This window comes from Daldinia childiae (genome assembly GCF_008694065.1).
Source record: "Daldinia childiae strain JS-1345 chromosome Unknown Scaffold1, whole genome shotgun sequence".
Taxonomy (NCBI): domain Eukaryota; kingdom Fungi; phylum Ascomycota; class Sordariomycetes; order Xylariales; family Hypoxylaceae; genus Daldinia; species Daldinia childiae.
In genome coordinates this window covers 2262132-2287046 of record NW_022984642.1, presented here as the reverse complement: position 1 = coordinate 2287046, position 24915 = coordinate 2262132, and the positions used below count along the sequence as shown (strand labels likewise).

Below are 24915 nucleotides of genomic sequence, written 5' to 3'. Positions count from 1 at the left end.
TGTTTAATCTCATGACTCTGGCGGCTTTGGCCGCGCTAGAAGTTTTTGGCGCGCCCCCTTTTCACCAGTCGTTAAGCGCCGAATCTTCTAGACTGAGACGAAGGATACCAGATACCCATACCCAACATGAGAAAAGGGCTGCGGTGCAAGAAAGATCCTGGACAAAATTGCAGAGGGCAGTACCTGATGCTATCTTACCTATGCGCATAGGTTTGAAGCAGCAAAACCTCCAATCAGGTCACAATTTGTTGATGGACATGTGCGTTGGCTCTTCTTACCCAATACGTTTCTCCAAAATAGCTAATAAGATTCCTAAGATCAAACCCTCAATCAAAGAATTATGGTAATCACCTCTCAGCAGAAGAGGTTGTCAAATTATTTGAGCCGTCAGAAGCGAGTATCAAGACAGTCAAAGACTGGCTAATCAAGGCGGGGATTCCGTCTAATACCATCTCGCAGTCTAGCAATAAACAAGTGAGCCAATACACTATCGTTTTAACATGAATAGCCTTGATGGGCATCTGACTATAATTCGTATAGTGGGTACAATTCGACGCCCCCGTTAATAAAGTAGAAGATCTCTTAATGGCAGACTATCACGTGTGGGAACACGTAGATACAGGTGCTAAAAACATTGCCTGTGATGAGTGAGTGCAGCAATAATATAGGGGATAAACAGCGGGCTAATTATTCTTAAGATATCACTTGCCGAAAGAAGTGAAAGGACACGTTGACTACATTACACCCGGTATTAAGCTCATGGGTTACGGGAACGCCCAAGAGCCTCCATCGAAGAAACGGAGGGAAGCCGGTGTACACCCCATTAATCGTCTCGGTCAGTCAGTTGATGAAGGTGAACTTTCTAAGCTCAAAAGTGAGAGGAGCAAGAATATCCTCGCACCCCTTAAACGGACTACAGGACCAAATGTAGAGGGACCTTTACGCTTTGCGAGCCCAGTGGAACCCGCAGATGTAGCAAGCGGCAATTTAACGCTGCCTGGTGGCTGTGACCAATATATCACACCGGATTGTATTAGGGGTATGATTTCTCTTCAGGAAACATTCTCACTAGCTAACTAAAAGTCTTAGCTCTGTATGGTATTCCGAAAGGGTCCAAGAAACACCCAGATAACAAAATGGGAATCTTCCAATCCCTTGGGCAGCACTACACACAGCATGATCTCGACACATTCTTCTGGAGCTTCACGGAGTAATATTAATTTCGATTCTTTACAGGCGCTATTAAAGATGCTAATAGTTCGTAGTGAAATCCCGAACGGAACGCATCCTGAGCTTTTTTCCGTCGACGGCGGGCAAGGGGCCACGACAAACCTTAGGCTGGCCGGCTCAGAATCAAACCTCGATTTTCAAATGGCGTACGGGTTGATCTGGCCCCAGGAGCCTGCACTCTACCAGGTCGATGACGAGTGGTACCAGACTAACTACGAGTTTGATCCAGAGTCATACTTGGGTTTTTTTAATAGTAGGAACAACCCGCGATTCCATTATTCGAATAATATCTTATATAGCACTTGCTAATATCTTACTTTAGACCTTTGGAACGCAATCGACGGCAGCTACTGCACTTTCGAGGCATATGGCGAAACAGGTAATTGTAAACGCCCTGAGTGTCGAGACCCTGTGTACCCGAATCCGCATGACCGTTCTGGATACAGCGGCCAGTTGATGTGCGGTGTATACAAGCCGACAAACGTCATTAGTATCTCGTACAGTGGAGCAGAAATTGATCTCCCGGCGTCTTATCAGCAGCGGCAATGTGCCGAGATTATGAAGCTCGGCTTACAAGGCTCTACGATCATCATCTCATCGGGCGATGACGGCGTCGGCGGCTTCTCATCTCCTGCTGCGCCTTCTGGTTGCTTAGGTCCCGCACGGGACGTCTTCAATCCGCAGTTCCTTGCAACTTGTCCTTATATCTTGACGGTAGGATCGACCGTCCTGCAGACCAATGGGACCCCTGGTGTCGACCCCGAGGAGGCGACGGACAGGTTCCGGTCTGGTGGAGGATTCTCTAACATCTACGATGCCCCGGATTGGCAAAAGGAAATTGTCAATAAGTACCTTGAAGAGGCTAAGCTTCCATTCGAGGGTTACGAAGGCGGTGGCGGTAACTTTAGTAACGTTAACGCTGGTATAGGACATTTTAACAAGCTAGGGAGAGCTTATCCAGATGTCTCGGCCAATGGAGACCACTTCGTCATTTCAAGCGGCGGTGAGCTACTAAGCATTGGTGGCACATCCGCTTCGGCGCCACTCTGGGGATCGATCATTACTCTGATTAACGAGGAGCGTTTAGCGGCGGGTAAAAGCCCGGTCGGGTTCGTTCATCAAGTCCTGGTAAGTTTTTATAATATCTTCTCGAATCAATCTCAACGAAGATATCTCCTAACCACCTAGCGCAGTATTCTCACCCCGAAGTCTTCAAAGATATCACGAAGGGCGATAACCGGGCATGTAAGACGACTGGTTTCCCGGCTATTGAGGGATGGGATCCTGTATCGGGAATGGGGTATGTATTCACGCGCATGATTTCTGAGGAATAAGTCACCAATATGATATGAATTATAGTACTCCGGACTACCCCAAGCTTTTGGAGCTCTTTTTGAGCTTGCCGTAAAGCCTATCTTAAGCTTATCCTACGGGAGGGAATCTGAATTTTGTAAAGACTTTAACGGAACCTGGGTTCTAAGAAATGTGAATTATTCTCGTACACCTAGCTTCTACTTGGACAATGGACGTGTTACCTCTATTGCCCTGATTTTGGAGTACTATGGATGTAAATAATACACTATTTCCTTCTCTTATTCGAGGATTGGTTGACTTGGTTCCTTAGTTCATAGTTCATCGTGTGCACGCCCTCCATCTGCGCTCATCGTCCCATCCCATGGCTCAACCTTGCCTTGGCCGATATCCATTAGGAACGCGCCTACAACTTCGGGTGCGATATCCCGTCCTCGAGGATACGGGAATACCTTGCCGAACATAGGATTCTGTACCGACAGCGCGGGAAAAATGCCGGGCACCAGGCCCAGGGGCGCGGCTAGGTCTCCGTATTCGTTGGCATCTACCGTCACGAAGCTTAGATATTCTTTGTACATCTTGGCTACGGACCGCATGGCCGCCACGTACGTTTCCCGCTCCGCAAATGACGAGGAGAAGTAGAAGACGAGCGACTTGCCGGACTATTACACACCGCGTTATTAATGACTCTTAAGTATCTGGTGTATTCAGCTATAACTTACCTGAAGGTACTTCATTTCGTTCGTCCGAGTAAACTCTCCGATCACGGGTGTGAGGCAATTCTCAATGAGCTGAGGCAGAGCGTCAATAGCCGTTAAGTCTGAAATAGTGAATTGTTGGCTGTCGCGGTTATTGTAGCACGTCACTGTTGTCGTTTTATCTGTTTCCGCTGATCCAAAAGACAAGCGGTCTCGGTACTGGGAGGCGAGTGTATCGTACAAGATCTTGACATGCTGGTCTTGCGGGTTTATCCGCGCGACGACTGCGTAGTCATCACTGGACTGGAATGCTACAGCCTTCTTTTCGGAGTTTAAGACCATAACGGTGGGACGCACCGCCCTTTTTAGATATGAGAGTATCCTATTGGAGTCTTAGTTCACTACTTTGAGTCGGTACAATAAAAAAGTAATAGACAAGTGAGATTGCTGATTCGGTAATCGCGGATACTTACGAGGATCTCCTCCTAGGGCCTCGGTACGGTGTCATCTTCCCATGGCCATCGAAAAATCGTAAGGCGGGATATGAGATGACATCGAACTCCTTACACAAGCTTGCAGCCGAAGCGCAGTCTACGCTTATTAGAGATTTCTTCTCTGACTCCGCCGCAGACGTCCATTCTGGTTCTAGAACTTGGCTGGCGGCTCTGAATAAATCCTATCAGTCTCCAAAATATGAGGTATGATTGATTATTGGGCTATAAGTAACTTACGTTGTTGGTTCTATAACTACATTCACGTTAGAATAGAGATTCTGGAATTAAATTTAAGATGGATAACTTACAAGCAACTAGAGCATGGTTATGACCGGCTATAGCTCGACGAAACTCATCCTCGCTGGAATGCTCCCATGCTACGGCTATTCTAGTGCCTGCTAGCAGATATAAGAGTTCCGTACTTCTGATCTTCATCGTGAATATATTCAAGTATCGCCAATGTTGTCACCCGATAAGTTGAATGGGAACTCATAGACTCAAATATTATGTAGGTATACCTAGCTGAGTTTACTACCTTGCAGATCAGGGGTTAGATCTGACGATGTCCGACTCCACGACTCTGGATCAGCGCTAGAGCTCTCCACTAAACGAGCTCGACTAGGGGTTACTGCAACACTAAACAGGGGAAAGCTCCTTTTACGCAGACAGTTGACGTTTCGACTCTGCATGTTCTCCTTTCTATGATGTAGGTGTGCCAACTGCTTGAGAGTGAAAGATTTGAATATTATCGTAAGAAATGAAAGCGACATTATTCTTTTTTTGCTCTTTCGTAACCTCAACCTTCTACTAAATCCACCATGAATTCATTGAAATCTTTAACATTGCTATCGCTCGCCATTGGATTGGCTCGGGCACACAGTCATAACGGCGGCGCACAAAAACCATTGGTATCATCGAGCGATTATACTTGCCAACATCCAGCATATCAGAGCCATATAGTATCCAAATCGCCGTTAGTCATATATTCAGCAAATTTCATCACAGCTGAAGAACAAGCGCATCTCCGGGAGATAACGTAAGTACCACACTCGTCTGTTTATTCGTATATACTAACAATCTTCAATAGCAAAGACACTTTCTCCCACTCCGCTGTCGCTGATGCATCCGGCGCCCAAGGGCTAAGGCAGACGCGAACTTCGCAGTCAACCAACGTGCCGCGCGACGTCGTGGTTCGGTGCATCGAGGAGCGAGCGCTGTTATTCCAAGGCTTTGACGTGCCACGGACGCACCTTGAACCCCTGCAGCTGGTTAAGTACGGCCAGGGAGAACGGTACCATTTTCATACCGATTGGTACACGAACGCAGCGCATGCGACCTCTGCGCTAGGTGGCAACCGGCTGAGCTCCTTTTTCGCATACGTCGCCGCCTCGGAAGACATCACGGGCGGCGGTACCAATTTTCCTATGGTGTCTGCACCCCACGATGAGCGTTGGTGCGAATTCGTCGACTGCGATGAGCCGTGGGAGAATGGAGTTACGTTCCGTCCTATCGTTGGCAACGCGGTCTTCTGGCAGAACTTGCTCGAAGATGGTACGGGGGATCAGGCGACATTGCATGCTGGTCTGCCAGTTACTAGTGGTTCTAAGATAGGGGTAAGTAACTCTTTAGCGGTATCATATTTATTATTCTCCGTGGAAAATACTGACATAGTTTCGTAGATGAATATTTGGACGAGGCAAGGTCCATTGGGCGAAGATATCAGAGGACCAGATGTTTAGCGTAATTACAAAAAAATTATAATAAATGCTCTTCAATTTTTAAGCACGACTTATACGTGCGAAATGTTAACGATATGGCTATCTTATAGTATGTATATAGCATGTCTATAAGCATAATGAAGCGGTATGAAATTTCAGGCTCATAGGTACCTATCCCTTGCGCCGGGCAGCACATCGGAACCCTTTGGGCCTCCTTTTTCCACATCCCTTTTGCTTCTTCGTCCTTCTCGATCAACATAAGCCAGTGACCTCTAACCACAGTTGTCTGCCGGCATCCTGAGTGAGATCCGCTATCTCATTCTCGCCACACGGGAAGTATTGTGCAATCCAGACGGCATTATTCAGCTGATCGAATATCACTATTTTATTTTTTCTGTTAGCAGCCGCTCTTATTTTTCGTTACCAAGTTTCTGGTTATTTCTTAGCAGTACTTACGATATGCAGCTCGAATGAAACTCGTCCCTAACACCCACGTCGAATTTTTGTTATCTGTCGGCTGGACCCCTAGAGCGCAATAATTATCGAAGTCGACGATGAAGTCGGCATAATTGACTCTAACGATTATATTATAAAAGTTAAACCCAAAATTCACGGAGCCGTCCAAATTTCGGATGTCGCATGATACACGATAGACTCCATTCTCATCTTGGTACGCGTTTAAGGCCCTTGCAATAGTAGCAACTAGGTCTGCGTCGAGATATGTATACGTAGATCCCGAGTCAATTAGTACATTACGTTCGAAATCAGTGTCAGTCAACATTGTTTCGTTCCGTCCAGGAGGGGTGACGCCCAAAGATGTTAGATTTACCCGATAGCTTTGTAAGTTTTAGCATACATCAGTGTTTTTACCTGTGTATAGGATTATGAGGGCGCCTTACCCTACTTGTCCAAAGAGCTTCAGTTGCTGGTCCGGGTACGGGTAAACCTCTAGAGGCTCTAGATATCCTCGGAACTTCTTTCTGTCTACTCCTCCAAAGATTATGTCACCTAAGGGAAATCAGTCTCCTGAAAATGATGATAGGATCTGTGATAACTTACTCGGACTCCCACCACCTTGATATCCGACGCCTAAACTAAATATTGGTACTTCAATATAGCTTTGCGTAACAAGAAGATCCAGTAAGGTTTGGTATCCGGTATTCCACGCCTTGCCGTATGAGACGCCCAACACCCCAGCCCAAATATACTCGCTCCACTTGCTTACCCCGACTCTTAGATTAGGAAGCGGTAGGTCTATTACCAATGTTATGCTCGTTAATATATGGGGTCATGTCCTAGTCAGAGTATTAAAAAGGGGGTATGAATACATACTGTCTAGCCCGACATAGGCTGTGTCACTGAACCATACCCCCTCCATATAGCCAGTGCCAAATTGGCCAGAGAACCAGCCATTGAGGTTTTTGGCGGTAGACGACTGTTTAGTGTCGTAGTACCCATATGTCCGACAAGCTTTCGGGTCCGCCGCCTGGTTACAGTCCGGATCCACGAGTAGCGTGTACGATCCGGTATCGAGGATAGCCGAAATTATCTGTCCGGGAGTTCCGAGAGCAACTACCTAAGGACATTAGCTGCCGTCTTATAATGAGATATGTCAATAGCATACGTTCTAGCATATATACAATCCCCGCACCGTATCTTGCTAACGGCTCTCGTGGTGACCGACTTGAGATATTAGATGTCTCATCATATATGGACATCGAACCACCAGTTATGTTGTTCACCTTCCGAGATTGAAGCGTAGCTCTGATATGCCTTCCGCTCTCGGACGTGCGGTGAGCACTTGTCAGCTTGCCCCTCTGTCCCAGTTGGTCAAATCGTGATGGCTTCGGAAGGGAGGCCGACAGGCATAGGAACGGCAGCAGGCCTAGTAAAAGCAACCTGATGAGCGCCATTGTCGAGTTATCGTTGGCCGAGTTATCCGTCACCTCCGAAGGGATGGCTTAGAACTCCAAAAGACGTGCGCTTCCATCCGCCCGTGCCTAGGTCTCTCCCGATGATGACATTATCAGGCGTCCGCCCTGAATTCTTTATGGAAGAGTTTTACAGAGAAACTCGTTAAATGGCAATTGAATGCGTCCTTCAGAAAACAGGGCAGCGGAACGTCGAATCAATGCTACACGCAGCTGATCCAGATACATTCATACGACGGAAATGGACCAATAAGCTGTTTACTAAGAGCCGGCATACACGAGGAGAGATGTATATATGAGACGAAGCTGGTTCTACCTACCTGGTTGGTATAGAATGGGTTATCTGCATAACATGGTTCCCCAAGATCTACGGTTCCAGGCACACACATAACGATTTTAACCGCAATTATTATACGTTAGCCATTTCGTTGCGCAGGTAGATCTTTATGAACTGCAAACCGCGGATAAATAGCAAAAGAGGGAAAGCTTCAAAATTTATTGCTAGATGCCCTATTGCCTCCGGAGACAAAATAGCAGAGATATTTATTGAATCCTATACTCGAACCACGGGACGTAGTGTAAGAACTAGACTTATCGTGGACAAAATAGATGAACCCCTAAGCACATCATGGAGATTCTAGCTGGACTTCCGTGGTTCGGAATAACGGCTAGACTATTTGGAGCACGATACGGATGCAGAAGAAACAGTTAGCTGATGCAAGTTCTCAATATAACCGTAATATATAACCCCACACATGTAACGTTCTCCTGGTCGTACAGCAAGGCTGCATATGACCGCATTCTTCTCCCTTCTAAGAGCTTTGCATATACAGTAACCTCTTAAACTGCCATCGTACAGGTAAAGGATGCAACTTCGTGCGTCCGAGCTACGACGGTCCCTACCTACAGTATATCTATCTACGTTGGCATGTAGCATGCTAAGATGAGCGAACCCCTTCTTCGGCCGCGGTAAACGCATTTGATACCGACCCGGCGGCACTCACTTTGGGTTCGGCAGATTTGATCTCACCCTGGATACGGATGCCGACTTCGGATGTTCCGCAAAATATAATGCAACATTGGATATCACAGCATAGCGCATATACACTCGGTCTTAAGGCACTTCAATTAAGTCACTTCAATCAGGTAGGTTTTGATATAAAACAATATGACAAAAAAACCAAAAAAAAAACCAGGGTATCCTACATAAACTACTTATCGGTCCTCACCTCATCGCCAATCTGCCAGCACAGTATCACCCTCCTTAATATTTGCATACCCCAAACTATCGTGCCATAGCCGGCGGCACTTAGTCTCGTCTTTAGCCTCCGGCCCGACGTCCGAGATGGCCGTGCCGTTAAGGTAGATCCCGTTCGGGTACTCGCCAAGTCCGCCGTCTGTATCAAAGCACGCGTGTATCACATCCGCGGCCGACTTCCACGTCGTCCGTAGATTACCGTTGGGGCTTAGCCACGTTACAATCGGCGCAATCAGCGGGCCTATATACTGCATGATGAGAACTCGCACCAGCCAGCCGCTACGTCGCGCTATGCCGCTCATCATCGCTGCTGGGTCGAGGCCTAGCACCGCGATTTTGGAGAGAGCTGGGTCTTGCGGTATACGCCGTGCTAGTTCACGCCTGGGCAACATTAGTCTCGGTTTGGCAGAGTATTAACTACGCCTAAGGTAGTAAGAAGAGAAAAAGGGGGGTGCTCACATCATCATAATCTCGCATAGCTTCCCAGCTCCGTACCGCCTCATACCAGCAATAGGAGTTTCTGCTTGCCCTGCGGCAACACCCCACTTACCCTTAGCAATAGCTTCGGTGCTGCCTTCGGGGTCGTTAAATATCTGATGGAACTCCTCGGGCACGTAAGTATCCGCATATGGTCCCACTTTGTTCCTAGGATCGGTAGTGCTAAGGTGAATTAGCTATGGGTTTATGGTGAACTGAAGACAACTGAAGGCTTGATGGATATTGATAGAGGAAGTCATAGTCGCTTACTCATGTGTCCAGCTACCTAGAACAACTATACGACCTTTCTCCTTGTCCATACTTTGGAGTAATAGGAGCGTCAGGAGGAAATGCGAAAGATAACTGGATTGGAAGGACATGTCAAACCCGTCCTTGGTGAAATCGTGCTGGTCATGCTCCTGGTATGCCGCAGATAACACTAGGGCACGGATAGGTGGTATCTCGCCGCTCGAAACTCGTGAATTGATGTCTGCAGCGGCTTGGCGGACACTAGCGAGGCTCGCCAAGTCGAGCGGGACGAGGTCATATTGGTGATTCACCTTGCCAGCGCGTTGGAGTACCTTTTTCACAGCATCCGCGGTCTCGACCTTGCGGACCGTGTATAGTCCATGATACTCTTGAGCAAGTGACGAACGATGTAAGATCTGGTCGACGATGGAGGAACCCAGGCCGCCGTTGGCACCGGTAACTAGAATAGAGCCTTTGGCCATTGTTTCGTTTAAGTAAACAATAACTACTAGGAATATGAGTAGAAACTAGAGAGGATTACCAGATAGAAAATCGAATTGTTTTATACTGAGATGTCATTATATAGGGAATCTAACCCCATTTATTTCCCCAAAGGACTAGACATGGATTATTATTAAGAAAAGTTAGAGTGTTCCTTATAGTTAACGGATATAACGATAGCGTTACAGTGCTCGCGGATTTTTATATATGAGCGGACTACATTAACGCACCGGCACCCCGAGAATCCCGTTCGCAAAAATGTAATAATTCAGTATTAACGTTATGTCGCGATCTAGTATGTGAGTCTAGAAGCCTGTTTGAATATAAGCGTACCTGCATGACAAGCGGCTAATTTCTCCGCTCTAGCAAGGTATTCGTACTCTCATCGTCGCCTAGAGTAAAGATACCGCTCACGTGAGCGTAGATTTATCCGTCGGAGACATTTTTTACAAGTTTGAGCGTAAAAAATGTCTCCGACGGATTAGAAACATTTAGAATATTTATCGATAGATAATGTGAGAGGCTGGCGTCAGCTCCGTGTAATATCCCAAGATCTTCACCTATGATTTGGTAATTGAGACTTATGTAAGCTATCAATTCAATACATACATTTGTCTAGTCGCTATGACAATATTGTCGAAAGTGAGAGGGTACGCGAGTCATTATGGTTGGCTATTGCTAGTGGTCTTGGACAGGACATTGATGAATGGGATGATGGATATATTGCGTTTGATATAGTATAAAGCCAAATCGTGAATACTAAAAGTGAGCTAACCTAGTTCTTAAGCGCATCTCCCTAACTCGAGTTGAGTGATGCTGGTTTTTAAAACCCCTGTTGTCTAGTCTCGTTTTCGAGTTCGTTCTCACTAGGTTCGAAACCTTATGATATCAATTGATGGATAAGTCACTATAAAATTAAGCTAACTGTTTTAATAATTTCCAAAATGTTTTGCTTGTATCTCGTATCAATTTCATAAGCACGGGCATAGACGCTATTATTATCTAACTAGGAATCCTAAATCCCCAGGGTTCAACCCATTCGCTCTTCAAACGAGACCTTCTAGTAGGTACCATGTCGATACCCGTCATTTATGTACTAAGGTACCTTGGTATATACCCAGGTAATAGAGACGATATAATAATTTCTTCAGTACGACGAAGGGTTCCTGCAGCACGCAATCGCATCACATATCAGATCTCTTTTTGAATATAGAACACCGCTTCAAGTCCGCTCTTATATTAAATAATACCCAATTTACCAAAGCCAAGCCTCTTACCATATCGATAAAGAATGTCCTTGGCGACCAAGAATCCCCGAATCCGGACTTTCATTTCGCAAGTATGTACAGAGTAATATCTGAAAACGATATCTTAGCACTTTATCTAAGTGTCACGGGTGCTTCGATGTAACAGATACTATAACACTACGGCATACTAGGCGCAGACAGGGTAGATCGCTGCTGCAGGTATGCTAACGAACCTATGATAGAGCTCATCCGATGATAGCTCATCCCAGCCCACCAGCCCTAAAAGTTCGAAAAGAGCTATGCCAAGCTCTCTCCTTGCTTGCTCTTATCTGACGTGCTCTTCAACAGCTACACTACCCCGCCGTTCTTGATGAGAGAGTTCATAAGCTCCCCGCCGTTTTCTATATATACACAGATACTGCAGTGCCGGTCCTATCTAGCAAGATATCATGACGGACCCTGGAACGCACAAGCACGTTATCTGGTGTCATCCCGAAGCCATGTAGACATGCAGAGGTAAGCAAGCCTCGAAGGTAGGGCTGGCTATCTTTGTCCTTCTATTTACCCCTCCTTTGTCCTCCTCGAGCTTGATAGCTCTTCTAGATCCCCCCCTTCGTACTCGTTATTTCGTATGATTTTTACTTAGTCGTTATATCTTTTTCGTAAACTATACGAGAAGGGCGTGGTGAGCGCCAGCTCGACTTAAAGATGGCTTCACGTTCACTAGCGGCGCTAGCTGCTGGTCTTACACTTGTGAGCGAGGTTTTAGCTCAGTCTACCAACGAAACTGTCTGGGCTTCTGTTGCATATGTCTTATACGGCGAGCGCACACCTTTTCAAGGAGACCTCGCACCCAGCTTGACTCCACTGGGCGCACAGCAGCTCTATTCTCAAGGATCACTATTTAGGGCGCGATACTTATCCAATTCTAGCTTATCAGATGAAGAAAACGCTATAACGACGAATTCGCCCATCGTTGGTATAGAGCGCCAGGCCCTTGATAATAGCCAGCTTTCTATCTCCAGCAGCACAGATGACTATGTAGTCGGGAGCGCTCTAGCCTTCCTACAGGGTCTTTACCCACCTGTTACTCAGACTTTCGCCTCTAACAACGGTGGTGACAACGCATCTACATTGGCTAACGGTACTGTGGTCAACTACCCTCTAGATGGTTACCAGTATCCCAATATCCGGAACGTCCCCACTACGGATCCGAATTCTGTCTGGTGAGTTAGTTAAATTCCAACATAGTTCACGTGGATATTAATAGGGTCATTAGGCTCGAGGGATACGCGATATGTCCGGAGTACTGGTCGTCGAGTCTAGACTTTCAGAGTAGCGACGCGGCTCAGAAGATGTATAATGCGACATCTTTCTTCTACCAGAGGACTTGGGAGGAGGTATTCCCAAACACGCTATCGGATTATATGCTCAATTTCGACTATGCATACGACTTGTACGACTACGCCCAATATGCGTACGACCACGACAAGTCAGTGCGTGACTCTCTTAATGAGGATCGTCTAGCAATCTTACGCGACTTAGCCAACAAGCAACAATTCGATCTGAATGGAGACTTATCAGCCTCGGGATCGCAGGAGGGCGACATGATTAGGGCTATTGGGGGTCGCACGCTCGCGGCCAAAGTAGTAACTCAGCTTAGGACGCATATGAACTCAGCGAGCTCTACGGAAAAAATGACGCTAATGTTCGGCTCCTTCGAGCCATTATTAGCCTTTTTCGCGTTGGCCGATCTAATCAACGTATCTGGAACGTTCAGTCAGATCCCGGACCCTGGCGCCGCTATTGTATTCGAGCTATTCACCACCGAAGACGACGTAGAATACCCCCGCGAAGACAACTCTTGGGTACGTTTCCTATACCGTAACGGCTCGGGTCCTGATGTGCCGCTCACCGAGTATCCGCTCTTCGGCCGGGGTAACTCGGAGACGCGCATGACCTGGACTGACTTCCAAGCCGCTATCGACAAGTTCGCCATTTGGGAACTCTCAGATTGGTGTAACGTGTGCTCTTCTGTTGCGCTATTTTGCAGCGCGCTAAGTCATAGCTCTGGGAGCTTGGATGACTCTTCGAATGGTAGCAACGGAGCTAATCAGAACAGCAATGCCTCCCTATCTCCAGCAGTTGCCGGCGTCATCGGTGCCCTGACTGCCATTGCAGTACTCGGTCTTGCTAGTGTGACAGCTTTTGTTTTCGGTGGCCTACGTATTCGACGTAGAGACTCTTCGGATGCCTCTCGCCGTCGTAGTAGTCTAGGCGGGTTCAAGGGCGCTGAGAAGATGGCGTCGGACCATGATGTCTCTGTTGCCAAGAACGGCGCGAGACACGAGCGCGTAGGAAGTTGGGAGCTCGGCGCACCATCTGCGACCGGAAATATTACTACTCCAGCTCCTGTTGCTGTACCTGGGAGCGGTTCATTTGGTGCCTCTATTAGACGGACCGTGAAAGATGACGATGAAGACAGCCTTCTAGGAGCCTCCCCGGTGGACCCTATAGAGCGTGTCTAGGAACCAGGCACATGAAATATTTTAAAGGGAAGTGCTGGTACCAACACTCGTTTTATTCGGCTTTTTTTTTCTTGGTCAATTGGTCTCATTCTATACAATCATTGATACCCAATATCATAGAGGCTTAGGGTCTCGTGGGCGTGCTGGATTAGGGGGGTTTATGGTATGTTTATGATTCTCCCTAGGCGTTACATACGGGCTTCGGTGGGGATTGATACCCTTTTTTTCTTACGATCGCTACGTGGAGTTGCAAATTAGGGCCTAAGTAGGTACTGTCGGGTTTATCAGGATGGTATGGGCCGTAGTAGGTATATTATTTACTCGAATATTAGGCCTCTAAATTATGATGGAATCGGACCTTAGGCGGTGATGAAACAAAATACAGCATTGCCAGTCTCCTATACCTCTTGTTCGCTTTATGTTTCAACATTGTCGTCTAGGTATGTTTGCCCGGGCATGAAAGCTACATTGGTACTTTAAGCACCTCAACAGCAATCCGGTCTCTAGGCAGTCAGATGGCTACCGTGGTTCCCTAGCAACGGAAGGTAAAGTTATAATATGTAGTAACAGTCCCTCCATCACTCCTGACCATTCAGATACGCTACCCAAAGAGGCCGTGGCTTAGTGGTTTTCATGGTATGACGGTGTAGATAAAATCCCTTCGTGGGGTTTTTCGATGGCGTTTCCAGGTTCGAGCCACAGGCAGGGCGACAAGACAGGCCATCTTGTTATGTTCAAATGTTCGGGACTCGAGCCTAGGGGCCTGCTTTTTTGTGTTTTATTTTATTTTTATTTTATTTTTATTTTAATTGATGTTTGAATTATGTTATATTCTTGCGCATCTTTGTCAAGGCTCCCTGATGAAACGAAATACTTTTTTATCCTATGATAGTTATAATAAATTTTCTATTCTGCTAGGTGTAATAATCTTTCCAAGATACCTAGGTAATTATTGCAACTAATGATAATTTCTTGAGATTGTGAAAGTTAACATCGATATTTGGTTGGCTTATTCAAAAATTATCATGTCGTCTTCTATTTATTTTACATTAGTTAGGTACCTACCTAGTGATAATGATTATGCCTTATTGTCCTCTACAACGCACCCCCCTTCTCGCTAACCGTCATCATCATACCATCCCTGGGCTTTGCCTCCATTGATAACTCTTGGAATACGATGTCGCCAAAGATGGTATCAAGGTCCGTGTAGGTCGACCTAGGCTTCGGGTTAGGCCGGAGTCCAGCGACTTCGAAGCGGAAGTCTCGAACAGTGAGCAACAGGACCACACGCATGATGTCCATAGCGAGATCTTGCCCCAGGCAAGCACGCGGCCCACGACTGAAGCTACGGAACCAACCACGAGGAACACCTTCACCCAGAAATCGCTCAGGCCGGAACGCGCTGGGCTCTGGGAAGTACCGTGAGTCGAAGTGCATAGTGTGCCAAGAGGGGACGATGACTAGGCCGCCATCGATAGGGTACTCGCGGCCTTGGTACGAAACCGTTGCGCTGTGAAAAAATCACATTAGTATTGCTCCATTAGATAGCGCTGGGAAACGGGGGGCTCCTTACCATGCTGGTGCTTCTTTGACGCCAAATCCAACTGGGAAAAGCCGCACCGTCTCTTTTATCACGCCTGTTGTGTATTCTAGCTCATTGAGTTTTGCTGGCGACTCCTTTAGGTTTTCCATGGTTGTCTCTAGGTCTCTGCCAAACACAGCATCCTGCTCTTCAAGCATTTTCTGGACAACTTCTGGATGTTTTGACAAGAGCATGTAAGCATACTTTTGGTTAGAATGGGTTAGCTAAGGTAAAATGCTAAAGGTAAATTCCATGAAGAGTTCTCACGCATAGCGTGTCGACGCTTGTTCCCATCCCACCGAGTAGGAGACCTTTCATACTGTTGTAGTTATGTAAGTGTATATTCCTATTTGAGGTGCTCAAGCAGGGCCGTACTTTGTTATCAATAATTCCAATTCTCCTTCAGGAAGTTCGGCCGCTTTAAGACCTTTTCGAGTTCCATCCTGCAACACCGTTTCTCGGAGCATCAAATCGAGAATGCTAAGAGGATCTTTACGTGAAGGCACGATGTTCTCATTCCTAAGCGCGGCCAAACGCTCCTGGATTTTTGCAGCAATAGATGCATCGACCCGCTTCCGAACAGACCATTTTTTCAGTGCCACCTGTAGCTTAACAAACGGGTTCATAGAAAGTTGTAGATTAAGTAGTCCGATGGTTTGCTTTAGGTCTTCGTGGTATGAGCTGCCCTGCGTTTGTGCGTTAAGTGGGAAATTGAAGACGACCCGACCAACAATATCGAATATCAGCTTAGATAACTCATTCTCCATGGAGAAGACTTGACGGCCGCTCGCGAGCTTTTTTAGAGCTTCCCTAAAGATCATCGTCTCATCGGCCATGAGATCTGTGAGTGTTCTGACATAGGAGGGTAAAAATGCTGGAGCCATTGCATTGTGAAGCTTTTTCCACATAGGCCCATTCACGGTTGCGACAACATTTTCGCCGATTATACTTGACATCAGCTCCTGGGAGATCCGGTGCTGATTGTATACTCTTGTTACCTGCACTGCGTCCATAAGCTCTGGTTCTGTTAGGATGACTTGCGGATCCGCTATGGGCCACAGATCGAGGTACCAGATACCCTTCAGGTCATACTTCTGCGCAATGGCAGTGATATACGCCTGTGGGTGGTTATTCGGAGGCAACTGGCTAGCGATTTCGCCCATGACTTTAAGGTGGCCCCATAGGAAGCTATGTGGTGGTTTGGGCTATATTCTACATCAGTCTTGTTTCTCCTTTTTGTTCTCATGATATGATCTAAACGAGGGAGAATCAATTCGTACCAAGTTCTTAAATCGCTGTCTCCGACGATATAAACGATAAATAAAGTCTAATATAAGCGCACCCAATACGGGGAGCAAGAAAAGAGAAACACCTTGAATCCCCATCGTCCACTCTTCGTCAGGTAGAAGGGAATCTTAAATCTAATAACTAGATGAAGTTTCTAAGAATGAAAGGTAAGGACAATAAGAATACCCAGGATCTTATAATACTACAGCCATAATACCTACTTAGGGCTGCTAGTCTCAGCTCAACGGGACGAAGGAATTAGATAGGTGGGTCTGGGTCATCTCTATAGACCTATAGGCAACAAGTAATTGACAAACAAGGAAAAAACCTATATAAGGTAAGTAACACGGTAGTCAGTATCGCATCTAAAATTCACTTATTATTGTTTTTAGGTTAGGTAATTACCATTATATTATACTTAAGAATTGAGTACCTACGTCCGCGATAATAAAGCTTTTAATTATATTCCGTTATGCCCGCTAGGGATGATAAAGCCAACTCCCTTTCCGCTTGTTCAGCCCTGTGGGTATACCAAAAACAGGGACGAGGGACTTCACTCCTAATCCACAAACTAGTGGAGAATTCGCTATAAGCAACTATTTATTTACTTAAACATATACACCGTTAGATCCAATCTCTATATAATTCTATAAGTATTTGTACTATGTATGTACACTTACCATATCTTCAATTCTCTTAATATACAAGTTTACCGGATAGTTGTCCCGTATATACCTTTCCACGGCGTGCATAAGGTGCTGAATAGACAGCCCGGTCGCATAATCCCGACAGATAAGTATAACATGAGTAGAACCAACAAGTATTATTCCAGCATTATGTACTCACCCGCAAAGCCAAATAACAGGTACCTAGGTAGTTAAGCAGACAATATCAGCACACCTTAGTGAGCATTAATCAAGCAACGTTGGCCCTTCGGCGCCATGAGGAAGTACGTGATAGGAGCCATGTCCTTTTCCGTAAATCCTTCTAATTGGGAGACGGTGGCATTCGGAAACCGGGTGAAGAACCGCGCGGTCGCGAGACGCAGTTCCATCTTGGCCAAGTGCAAGCCAATGCAGACTATATACAGTTAGAAACGGTGACTCGGTTAAATCAATCATATCCAAAAGGACTTGTAGACATAGGGTTGTGGGTGTGGAAATAGTAAATAAAAGCTCACTTCGACTCCCTCCACCAAACGGTACAAACGAGTCCTTCATTGCCTTAGTCGGATTCTCCCATCTTGAAGGGTCAAATTTCAGCGGTTCCGAAAAGACAGTCGGATTCCTATGCATACTGTACGCCTGCGATGACACCGTATAGCCGCCGGGAATGTAATAGCCGGCAAGAGTAGCACCTCCCTGGGGTACGGCACGAGGTAGACCCGAGGGGGCGGCGCTGTATAGGCGTAGCGTCTCCTGAATCACATGGTCGAGGTAAGGTAGCTTCTTGAGGTCCAGGTCCGTGAATCCATCCGGCAGCGTGCTTAGTTCCTTTAGCAGCTTCGCCTTAAGGTCAGGGCGTTGACATAAGGTCCAGATGAGGTATGTCAAGGTGTTAGTGGTAGTGTCGCTTCCAGCTGCGATATACGCCATGGCATCTTCACGTAGCTCTTCGAAGGGCAGAGTGTCTTCATCGTCCTCCGAGGCACGGTACAACTTAGATAGGAGCGTGCGCTTGGCGTCTTCTCCTTCCTCTATTAGTTTGTAGTGCCGGCCGAGCGATTGCGTTGCGTATTCGCGCATGCGGTCTCGGACTTGTGTCCCCAAGCTGATAACTGGCAGCGGGACGTACTTAGTGACCTTCGTGAGGAAAGGGAATGTTGACCTAAGGCCTCCAGCAAATGCTGTCGTTTTCAAATCGCGGATGTACTGAGTCTCCTATTATCCGCGACGTAAGAATAGGGTTAGTGGAAAAGACCAAAATTTGACGGAGACGATGAAGAGTCATGGGCAAGATACGAACCTCTCTTGTTTCTAGCATGCGGAATGAAGACCCGAAGCTAAGCTCACCGATCACGTCGGTGGCCATATATAAAGCCCAACGAAACACATCCTTTTAAAGGCAAGGAGCGTAGGTTAGCAGTTTTTCTCCCTTCTCTATAGATTAGATGGCAACTTACCGTAGCACCACGCTTCTCCATTTCTTCGGCCATACCCTCAATAGTCAAACGAACCTTGCTTTCGACCGTGGGTCTATGTGAGGCTAAACCCGACTCCGACATCTCGGATGCGAGAAGCTTTCGGTGTCGTCGGTGATAATTGACATCGGTTGTACTGAAGATGTTCCCAATTCCCGGTAGGAAAGAGTTGTAAAACTTAGACTTGAGGAACTCGCCCTTGACTTGGTACATTTGTTGGACGGCGTTCGGATCTTGTATGCTGACCTCGTTGGGGCTGATGCGGACGACGGTGCCTATAATTTTGCCGGGTCATAGTTAGAGTACGGGTTTTTGTTTTATTTTATTTTATTTCTTTTCTTTTCATCATTAGGGGTATATCTGAATGAGGATGAGCATACCGTATTTTTCATGTAATGAATGAACCCATTGTGGCCTCTGGCCTGTAATAACCTTATACTTCAAAATTGTTTCCGTCCATAGCGTATACCAAGGACCAGGTAGTCTTGCCAGGGGGTTGCTCAGAATAATACAGGTATACTATGAAGTATGTTAGCTCTCTCTGACACAATTATTTCAATATGATTCGAATCTCGTACCCCTAGTGTAGCTACACCTATAGCGATTAGTAGAAGCTGCCCACGCTCGAGGTTGCCCAATGCTTCCATATTCGTGGTGATCTTTTTTGTTTACTCTTATATCATGCGTATGTAAGTGATATTACAGTTGGCCTCAATATAACTTAAAATCAAAGCTCGCCATGTTACTTAAGTAAATTCTCTCTTATGGACAGGAACCTGTATCCTTAAATACTAAAATTTTAGTCACTACCTAGGTAGTTATACTCATTCGCCAAAGTCTATAAGTCGGTTCCACACACTGAAGCGAAAGGCCGAGAGTCACGAGGCATCGCGGAAGAGCGGGATTACGGATTTCTTTTTTGGCATTAAGATACTATGACTAAGACATGCCTGCAAGCAATACCAACTTTTCAGAAATAGGTAATAAAGTCGGCGACATTAGTTCAGTCTATATTTGTGTAACCTAGTAATGGAGCCATATTCTCAATTCGGAGAGACGGTAGAGGGTTAAGACCGAATTGTCCGGATATTCGATAAGCTTCCTGCTCCACCCCTACCGGCCCTATCGCCCTACCGTCGTATATAAGACCCTGTCTTAACCAATTGAAGCCTAACTGATGGTCATTATTCCAATTAAGGTTTAGATCTTCATCGATCAAAATACTAGTATACTTCTATAAAATCCTCTTCGATATACGAGGAGGCGAGTAAAATGTCCAAGACTAAGGTGGATATGTAGTTGCTCAGTAAGACATGACTTTTGCGAGTCTCGCTTTGTCGGTCTACAGTTGTAATGACGAATGGCTTGCTATATGCATTATTGCGTAGCAATAGGAATGTTATCGCGCTGATTAACAGCGCGAGATTTGACCAATAAAATCGATAGACATTGGTTGTCTATACATAAGCTATATTAAGACGGATTACCAAGAAGCTACCTATTGGAACGACTTCTCAAATAAACAATAGTTACATACTTCAATATAATAAGTTACGTAAAAAGGCCTCTTCATGAAGGATCTATTGATTATGCTCTACATAATTGGGTATCATCATTTATCTTCCTAAAACTCCATCTCTTCAACTTCCATGCTGCAGGTCGTACAAGTCTTCACCGTTGAACCGTCATCCTTCTCGATGACTCGTCCCCATTCGTGAACATGTTTGCCACCGTTGGAAATAGCATCTCCAAACTTGGCTTTCTTGCCAGACCCCGTACCTCCTCCTCCGTCTCCCCCGAGCTTCCCCGTTTGCCTCCGGTACGCATCCGTCCTCGTCCGCTTCTTGAGGTCCAGTAGCTTCTCTTTAAACTTGGTTTCTTTTCGTTTCTTCTTCTCCGTCTCGCGACGTTCGAACTCGGCATCTAGCTCCTCTGCCGAACCCCATTTTTTGTCACTGAATGCATACTCTTCGACCTGGTACCGAAGGAATAGCATCATATCGTGCCAGTGGGACTTGTGTGGGTTTGGTTTTGAGAGGTGGGGCAGCAGCTCTGCATCTCTCAACTCCGGCTCTGTCAGAAGATAGTCCTCCCTGCACTCTGTTTTTGTCAGAAGACTGTACTTTTCGGGATACTTCTCCTTGCAACTATTGCAGATGGCACACCCGAAAACCTCCTCCCATACGAAGTCAATCTCGAGACTCCTACACTCGCGACATCTCTTTCGGTCCTTTTCATCCCGTAGCACACTCAGACCCGGTTCAAATGGCCCCGCCTTCTGCCGTTGGAGCTTCTTCAGTAACTGTCGCCTTTCCCACTCTTGCACGCTCATTCCTTTGGGCCTCTCTTCCTGTCCTTCACTAGGCCCGTTACCTTTTCCGTTGCCCGTAGCAGTAGACCCCGACATGGCCTTGTTCCAAGGATCGTCCTCGGCACTCAAGAAGCCACCTTTCGTATCCGTCATCTTGCCGAAGTCGTAGTCGACAAACTTGGTGAACTTTCTCGCTGGTCTTATGGTCCCTTCGTCTTTATCCGCCTTGGCCTGGTCGGCACTATCGCCAGGAGCAGCCTTAGCAGGCGAGACCCCATTAACGCGGCCATCGCGGCTGGTGGACGGTGTCTCGCGGACTCGAGTACCAGATATAGCATCATAGGCGCGCTTACGCGTGTTCGGGACTTGCGCATTATCGGTGGCGATGAAGCCAGATGGAGTGCGAGAGACGGAGGGTGCGCCAGCTGCACGAGCGGCGGACTCATGCTGTTCACGTAATGCCTTGGCTCGGAGTCTATTTTCTTCCTATAAATTACATTATCATTAGAACAGAGCTCACAAGTATTGAATGCAATCAAAACTATTCTTTCGCCGAGGGGTTGACTCACGATGCGACGGGTAATCTCAGGCGTAGGAGGAGACGCTATGGGTTTAGAGGGGTTGATAGTTTTCGCCTGTGGTGGCGTAGAAGGGCGCTCCATTTTGCAAAGGAAGTATGATCATGAGTAAGCGCAAGGGAAGTCCAGCTATGAATAAGTTGAGATGGTGAAGTTGTTGTAGCTTCGAATGTTAGGACTATCTTTTGGGATTGGTCCTAAAATGTAAGGGTTTAGTATCATGTAAGCCGGTGACGTCGGGGGTTGAAAACAGTACTATAAATTTAAAAAAGAATTCCAACACCCCGATATTTACGCCACCCCGGACATCCCGGAACTTTATTCTTGTACGTCGTACCTTAGGTACCTACGTAGATGCATTATAGATAATGCTAATAATGATAATATATTGGTAAGCTGCTGAAATTATTACAGCAACTGAATACGCAAATCTCGAGTTATATGAATTATGCAATTGTCTATTCGTGATGTACGTAGGTAGTCTACATTAGTAGTAAAACCTCCATGGTGTCCTTCGTATACAGCGTCAACATTATGCTACAAGTCCCTCCATTAAACCACTTTAGATGAGTGAGCCACTTATAACGCCATTACTCGTCCTTGACACCACCCCGGCCGGCACGCTCGGCGGCTTCGACAGCTTTCTTATCGCTTTGCGCAGGTCCGCTCTGAAGACCACCCATGAGCCCGGCAGGTTGCTTAAAGGGACGCTTGAGATCACCACTGGCCGGCTGGCCGAGGAGGTGGATCTTGACCAAGTTGGACTCGAGGGCGCCCTTGAGCGGGATGATGGATTGGATCAAGAGTGGGTTGGTGTACTTCATGTATAGGTGCATAAAGCCCATCATTGCAAGACCCATAATCTGCGATCGGAAAGAGTTCTTGAGTTGCTGCGAGTCATAGGCTTGGACGGTGGTAGTCACGAGCTTGCCCTCCTCCGAAGATCCCATCGGAGCCGGTTCGACATATTTAAGCGTAGTGAGATCTATACGTCAGTGACTAGTTAGTATGTGTATATAGTATAACGTTTCCAAGGGGGGGGGACGTACCCTTCTTCTTGTTGATCTGGAGCTGGACGTAGACGTAGATACCAGCGATAATCACATTGCTACCAATGTAGAGCGCGCGAACAATATTGAGGACATCGGGATCGTCAAAGGGGATCCTCTTGGAAACTTGCATCATCCCAAGGATAATGATGATGTTAGTTCTACCGAGACTCGGTTAGCTACTACTTCACGAATGTACACGTGCGAGACAAAATTGATAACACGTACACTTGCGGACTGAGTATAGCCATTTTGATTGCTGGTGAAAGGATGAGACGATATAATAGACCCAAAGAGAACAGCTGCTTAGGCTAGAAGAAGATAATAAGCTTTTCTGTCAGATGCGCGAAGGCGACAAGCGACCCAAAAGAATGGAAAACGTAACAATTGGTAGTGGCCTACAATTGGAATTTGTCGCATCAAATTACAGCGACGGATGTAGAAAAAGTAAGGGACCAAGGTTCTTCCGTACCTTAACTAACCTTATCGAATTCCTTATCAAGTTCTGGCCACGTTCCGTTGTGACGGCCTAGGTGGAGCTTACTCATTGCGTAATTGGTAATTGTACCCATTATATAATCTTTGAGGTTATCACTTAAATGCGCTAATGTACCTAACCTAAAGTATAATATATCTAAGTAGGTACGTACCCCACTAGCGGCTGATGATCCGCGATTGGATCTTCAAATTTGGTCACTTTTGACTTCAATGGTCAAATTTCGAGGTGCGAAGCGATGACGGGAGCTTTCAACGATTGAGTCTTTATATATTCGCAATCATGCATTCCAAGGCGCCATCATGCCTTGTTGGCACTTTTCGGTCACTTACGATAACCCATTCTTCAACTATGCGCCCATTAATCAGACCCAGCACCTCGATTGTGCCCCAAAATGTCCGCCTGTTTTCGGCAACAGCGTCAGTGGGCGGCAACTGGCTAGAGCCCAATATAAATCGCAAGACGAAGATGATGAAGGGACGAGCTAGGGTCGCAACCGGTGGCTCTGTCAAGGGAACAACGGTGATGTGGGGAGACTACGGACTACGAATGATTGATCATCATCGAAGGATCAGCGCTCAAAATCTCAAGATTGCGGAGGATACTATCAAGCAGCGACTACGTGGTCAGAAGTACCGACTATATAAGAGAGTGTGCTGCAACATTGGCGTGTTCGTTAGCGGCAACGAGGTCTGCCCTCCGATGTTCCCATTTTATATATCTTTCTATAACTAACCTACATTTATAGATACGTATGGGTAAAGGAAAGGGTTCATTTGATCACTGGGCGGCAAGAGTGGCAGTGAATCAGATCGTCTTAGAATTAAGAGGTATGGTTCACGAGCAAGTTGTGCGCGACGCCTTTCGGTTAGCCGGTAACAAGCTACCTGGTAAGCACCGTACTTTACGGAATTGGGTATATACGCTATCCTAACATTATATCCAGGGCAATGGGAATTTGTGAAGAAGGGTGAACCGCCAGTGGTTGGTATTACCAAGCTGGACGGAATTACATTGGAGGATTTAAAGAGACCAAGACGAAAGGTCCCAGCCAAATCGATAGAACCCGCACCACCTACGCCAGGCTCAGAAGGACCACGGACACCCCTAGATCTCCCCTAACTACGATGTCTTATATGATGTATAACTACCTAGGTTGTAAGAGACAATCGAGCTACTTTCGATGTCGTATTTAGTGCAGGAGAGATCATCTTTATGTCTGCCTTGCCTATTTTCAGGTCACCTTAAAGTACCTTACCTATAGACTATGGCCGAGAAGAAAAGGTTATCTACACTTATCGTGTAAGCGGTATGTAGGTGGTACTTGCCGTGAGGTATAGCAATATCTACCTAGGTAGGTACCTAACCTAAACAATATGCAATGAAGAAGTTGCGACTCAAATTATAGCAGGCTCTCTAAACCCCAGTTGAGTCTTTCCGAAATCCATATAGCTCGCTACTTCCAACTCTGTATATATACTCCAAGATAAAAGATTATAGCCCAATTTATATTTTTGAATATATAATCCGTCTCTTCTCATCACAAAATTACTAATATAATACCACCAAACATTACCTTTTCACCCAGTTTAATGCTACCACCTACATACCTAGGTACCTTTACTATATTATGTTCTTAGGGATGGGTATATCATCAATCTTACCCTCAGAACGAAAAGCTTCATGAACAAGTTGAGCCATATGTTCTACTATGGCTGATTATACTGAGCTTGAGCTCAAGACATTCGAACTTTCTAGCGCAGAATCCGATTCCTCCTTGTCCGTGACTTCTCTTGCGTTGATCTCAGACGTACCATCCTCTCAATGGTC

The 24915-nt window shown here is 46.3% G+C and overlaps 11 protein-coding genes across 14 annotated transcripts; 4 read left to right on the top strand and 7 right to left on the bottom strand.

Annotated features, from left to right (window-relative positions):
- Positions 1–759: 759 nt before the first annotated feature.
- On the top strand, positions 760–2638 carry GL218_00608 (Tripeptidyl-peptidase sed1; the record flags this gene model as incomplete). 4 transcript variants are annotated; one of them, XM_033577036.1, is made up of 6 exons in its annotated part: positions 760–1039; positions 1090–1210; positions 1266–1471; positions 1553–2358; positions 2424–2530; positions 2590–2638. In XM_033577036.1, the coding sequence occupies 6 exons, from the start codon at positions 760–762 to the stop codon at positions 2636–2638; spliced, it is 1569 nt and encodes a 522-aa protein (XP_033441829.1). The 4 variants fall into 4 exon arrangements, with proteins under 4 accessions (XP_033441829.1, XP_033441830.1, XP_033441828.1 ...); XM_033577037.1 differs by having other exon boundaries at positions 2400–2530; XM_033577038.1 differs by having other exon boundaries at positions 1266–1483.
- A 217-nt stretch (positions 2639–2855) lies between these two features.
- GL218_00607 (Protein disulfide-isomerase) lies at positions 2856–4168 on the bottom strand (the record flags this gene model as incomplete). The annotated part of the gene is made up of 5 exons (XM_033577034.1): positions 2856–3203; positions 3264–3621; positions 3713–3904; positions 3971–3986; positions 4042–4168. The coding sequence occupies 5 exons, from the start codon at positions 4166–4168 to the stop codon at positions 2856–2858; spliced, it is 1041 nt and encodes a 346-aa protein (XP_033441826.1).
- Positions 4169–4551: 383 nt separating this feature from the next.
- Positions 4552–5472, top strand: GL218_00606 (putative prolyl 4-hydroxylase 10; the record flags this gene model as incomplete). Its single annotated transcript, XM_033577033.1, has 3 exons — positions 4552–4769; positions 4821–5346; positions 5413–5472. The coding sequence occupies 3 exons, from the start codon at positions 4552–4554 to the stop codon at positions 5470–5472; spliced, it is 804 nt and encodes a 267-aa protein (XP_033441825.1).
- Positions 5473–5703: 231 nt separating this feature from the next.
- Positions 5704–7364, bottom strand: GL218_00605 (Aspartic proteinase yapsin-3; the record flags this gene model as incomplete). Its single annotated transcript, XM_033577032.1, has 6 exons — positions 5704–5831; positions 5908–6287; positions 6351–6459; positions 6511–6705; positions 6784–7023; positions 7076–7364. The coding sequence occupies 6 exons, from the start codon at positions 7362–7364 to the stop codon at positions 5704–5706; spliced, it is 1341 nt and encodes a 446-aa protein (XP_033441832.1).
- Positions 7365–8612: 1248 nt separating this feature from the next.
- GL218_00604 (Protochlorophyllide reductase A, chloroplastic) lies at positions 8613–9848 on the bottom strand (the record flags this gene model as incomplete). Its single annotated transcript, XM_033577031.1, has 3 exons — positions 8613–9021; positions 9100–9300; positions 9388–9848. The coding sequence occupies 3 exons, from the start codon at positions 9846–9848 to the stop codon at positions 8613–8615; spliced, it is 1071 nt and encodes a 356-aa protein (XP_033441827.1).
- Positions 9849–11822: 1974 nt separating this feature from the next.
- Positions 11823–13642, top strand: GL218_00603 (uncharacterized protein; the record flags this gene model as incomplete). Its single annotated transcript, XM_033577030.1, has 2 exons — positions 11823–12340; positions 12394–13642. 2 exons carry the CDS (start codon positions 11823–11825, stop codon positions 13640–13642), a joined length of 1767 nt encoding a protein of 588 aa, XP_033441822.1.
- Positions 13643–14737: 1095 nt separating this feature from the next.
- On the bottom strand, positions 14738–16609 carry GL218_00602 (uncharacterized protein; the record flags this gene model as incomplete). Its single annotated transcript, XM_033577029.1, has 5 exons — positions 14738–15152; positions 15216–15427; positions 15492–15543; positions 15600–16429; positions 16505–16609. The coding sequence occupies 5 exons, from the start codon at positions 16607–16609 to the stop codon at positions 14738–14740; spliced, it is 1614 nt and encodes a 537-aa protein (XP_033441821.1).
- Positions 16610–17412: 803 nt separating this feature from the next.
- Positions 17413–19298, bottom strand: GL218_00601 (uncharacterized protein; the record flags this gene model as incomplete). Its single annotated transcript, XM_033577028.1, has 6 exons — positions 17413–17591; positions 17692–18391; positions 18477–18566; positions 18634–18926; positions 19032–19170; positions 19230–19298. 6 exons carry the CDS (start codon positions 19296–19298, stop codon positions 17413–17415), a joined length of 1470 nt encoding a protein of 489 aa, XP_033441824.1.
- A 977-nt stretch (positions 19299–20275) lies between these two features.
- GL218_00600 (DNA repair protein RAD14) lies at positions 20276–21624 on the bottom strand (the record flags this gene model as incomplete). The annotated part of the gene is made up of 2 exons (XM_033577027.1): positions 20276–21448; positions 21532–21624. The coding sequence occupies 2 exons, from the start codon at positions 21622–21624 to the stop codon at positions 20276–20278; spliced, it is 1266 nt and encodes a 421-aa protein (XP_033441823.1).
- A 506-nt stretch (positions 21625–22130) lies between these two features.
- On the bottom strand, positions 22131–22840 carry GL218_00599 (Inorganic phosphate transport protein PHO88; the record flags this gene model as incomplete). The annotated part of the gene is made up of 3 exons (XM_033577026.1): positions 22131–22525; positions 22590–22750; positions 22818–22840. 3 exons carry the CDS (start codon positions 22838–22840, stop codon positions 22131–22133), a joined length of 579 nt encoding a protein of 192 aa, XP_033441790.1.
- Positions 22841–23436: 596 nt separating this feature from the next.
- Positions 23437–24207, top strand: GL218_00598 (54S ribosomal protein L16, mitochondrial; the record flags this gene model as incomplete). The annotated part of the gene is made up of 3 exons (XM_033577025.1): positions 23437–23775; positions 23834–23975; positions 24032–24207. 3 exons carry the CDS (start codon positions 23437–23439, stop codon positions 24205–24207), a joined length of 657 nt encoding a protein of 218 aa, XP_033441789.1.
- Positions 24208–24915: the final 708 nt, after the last annotated feature.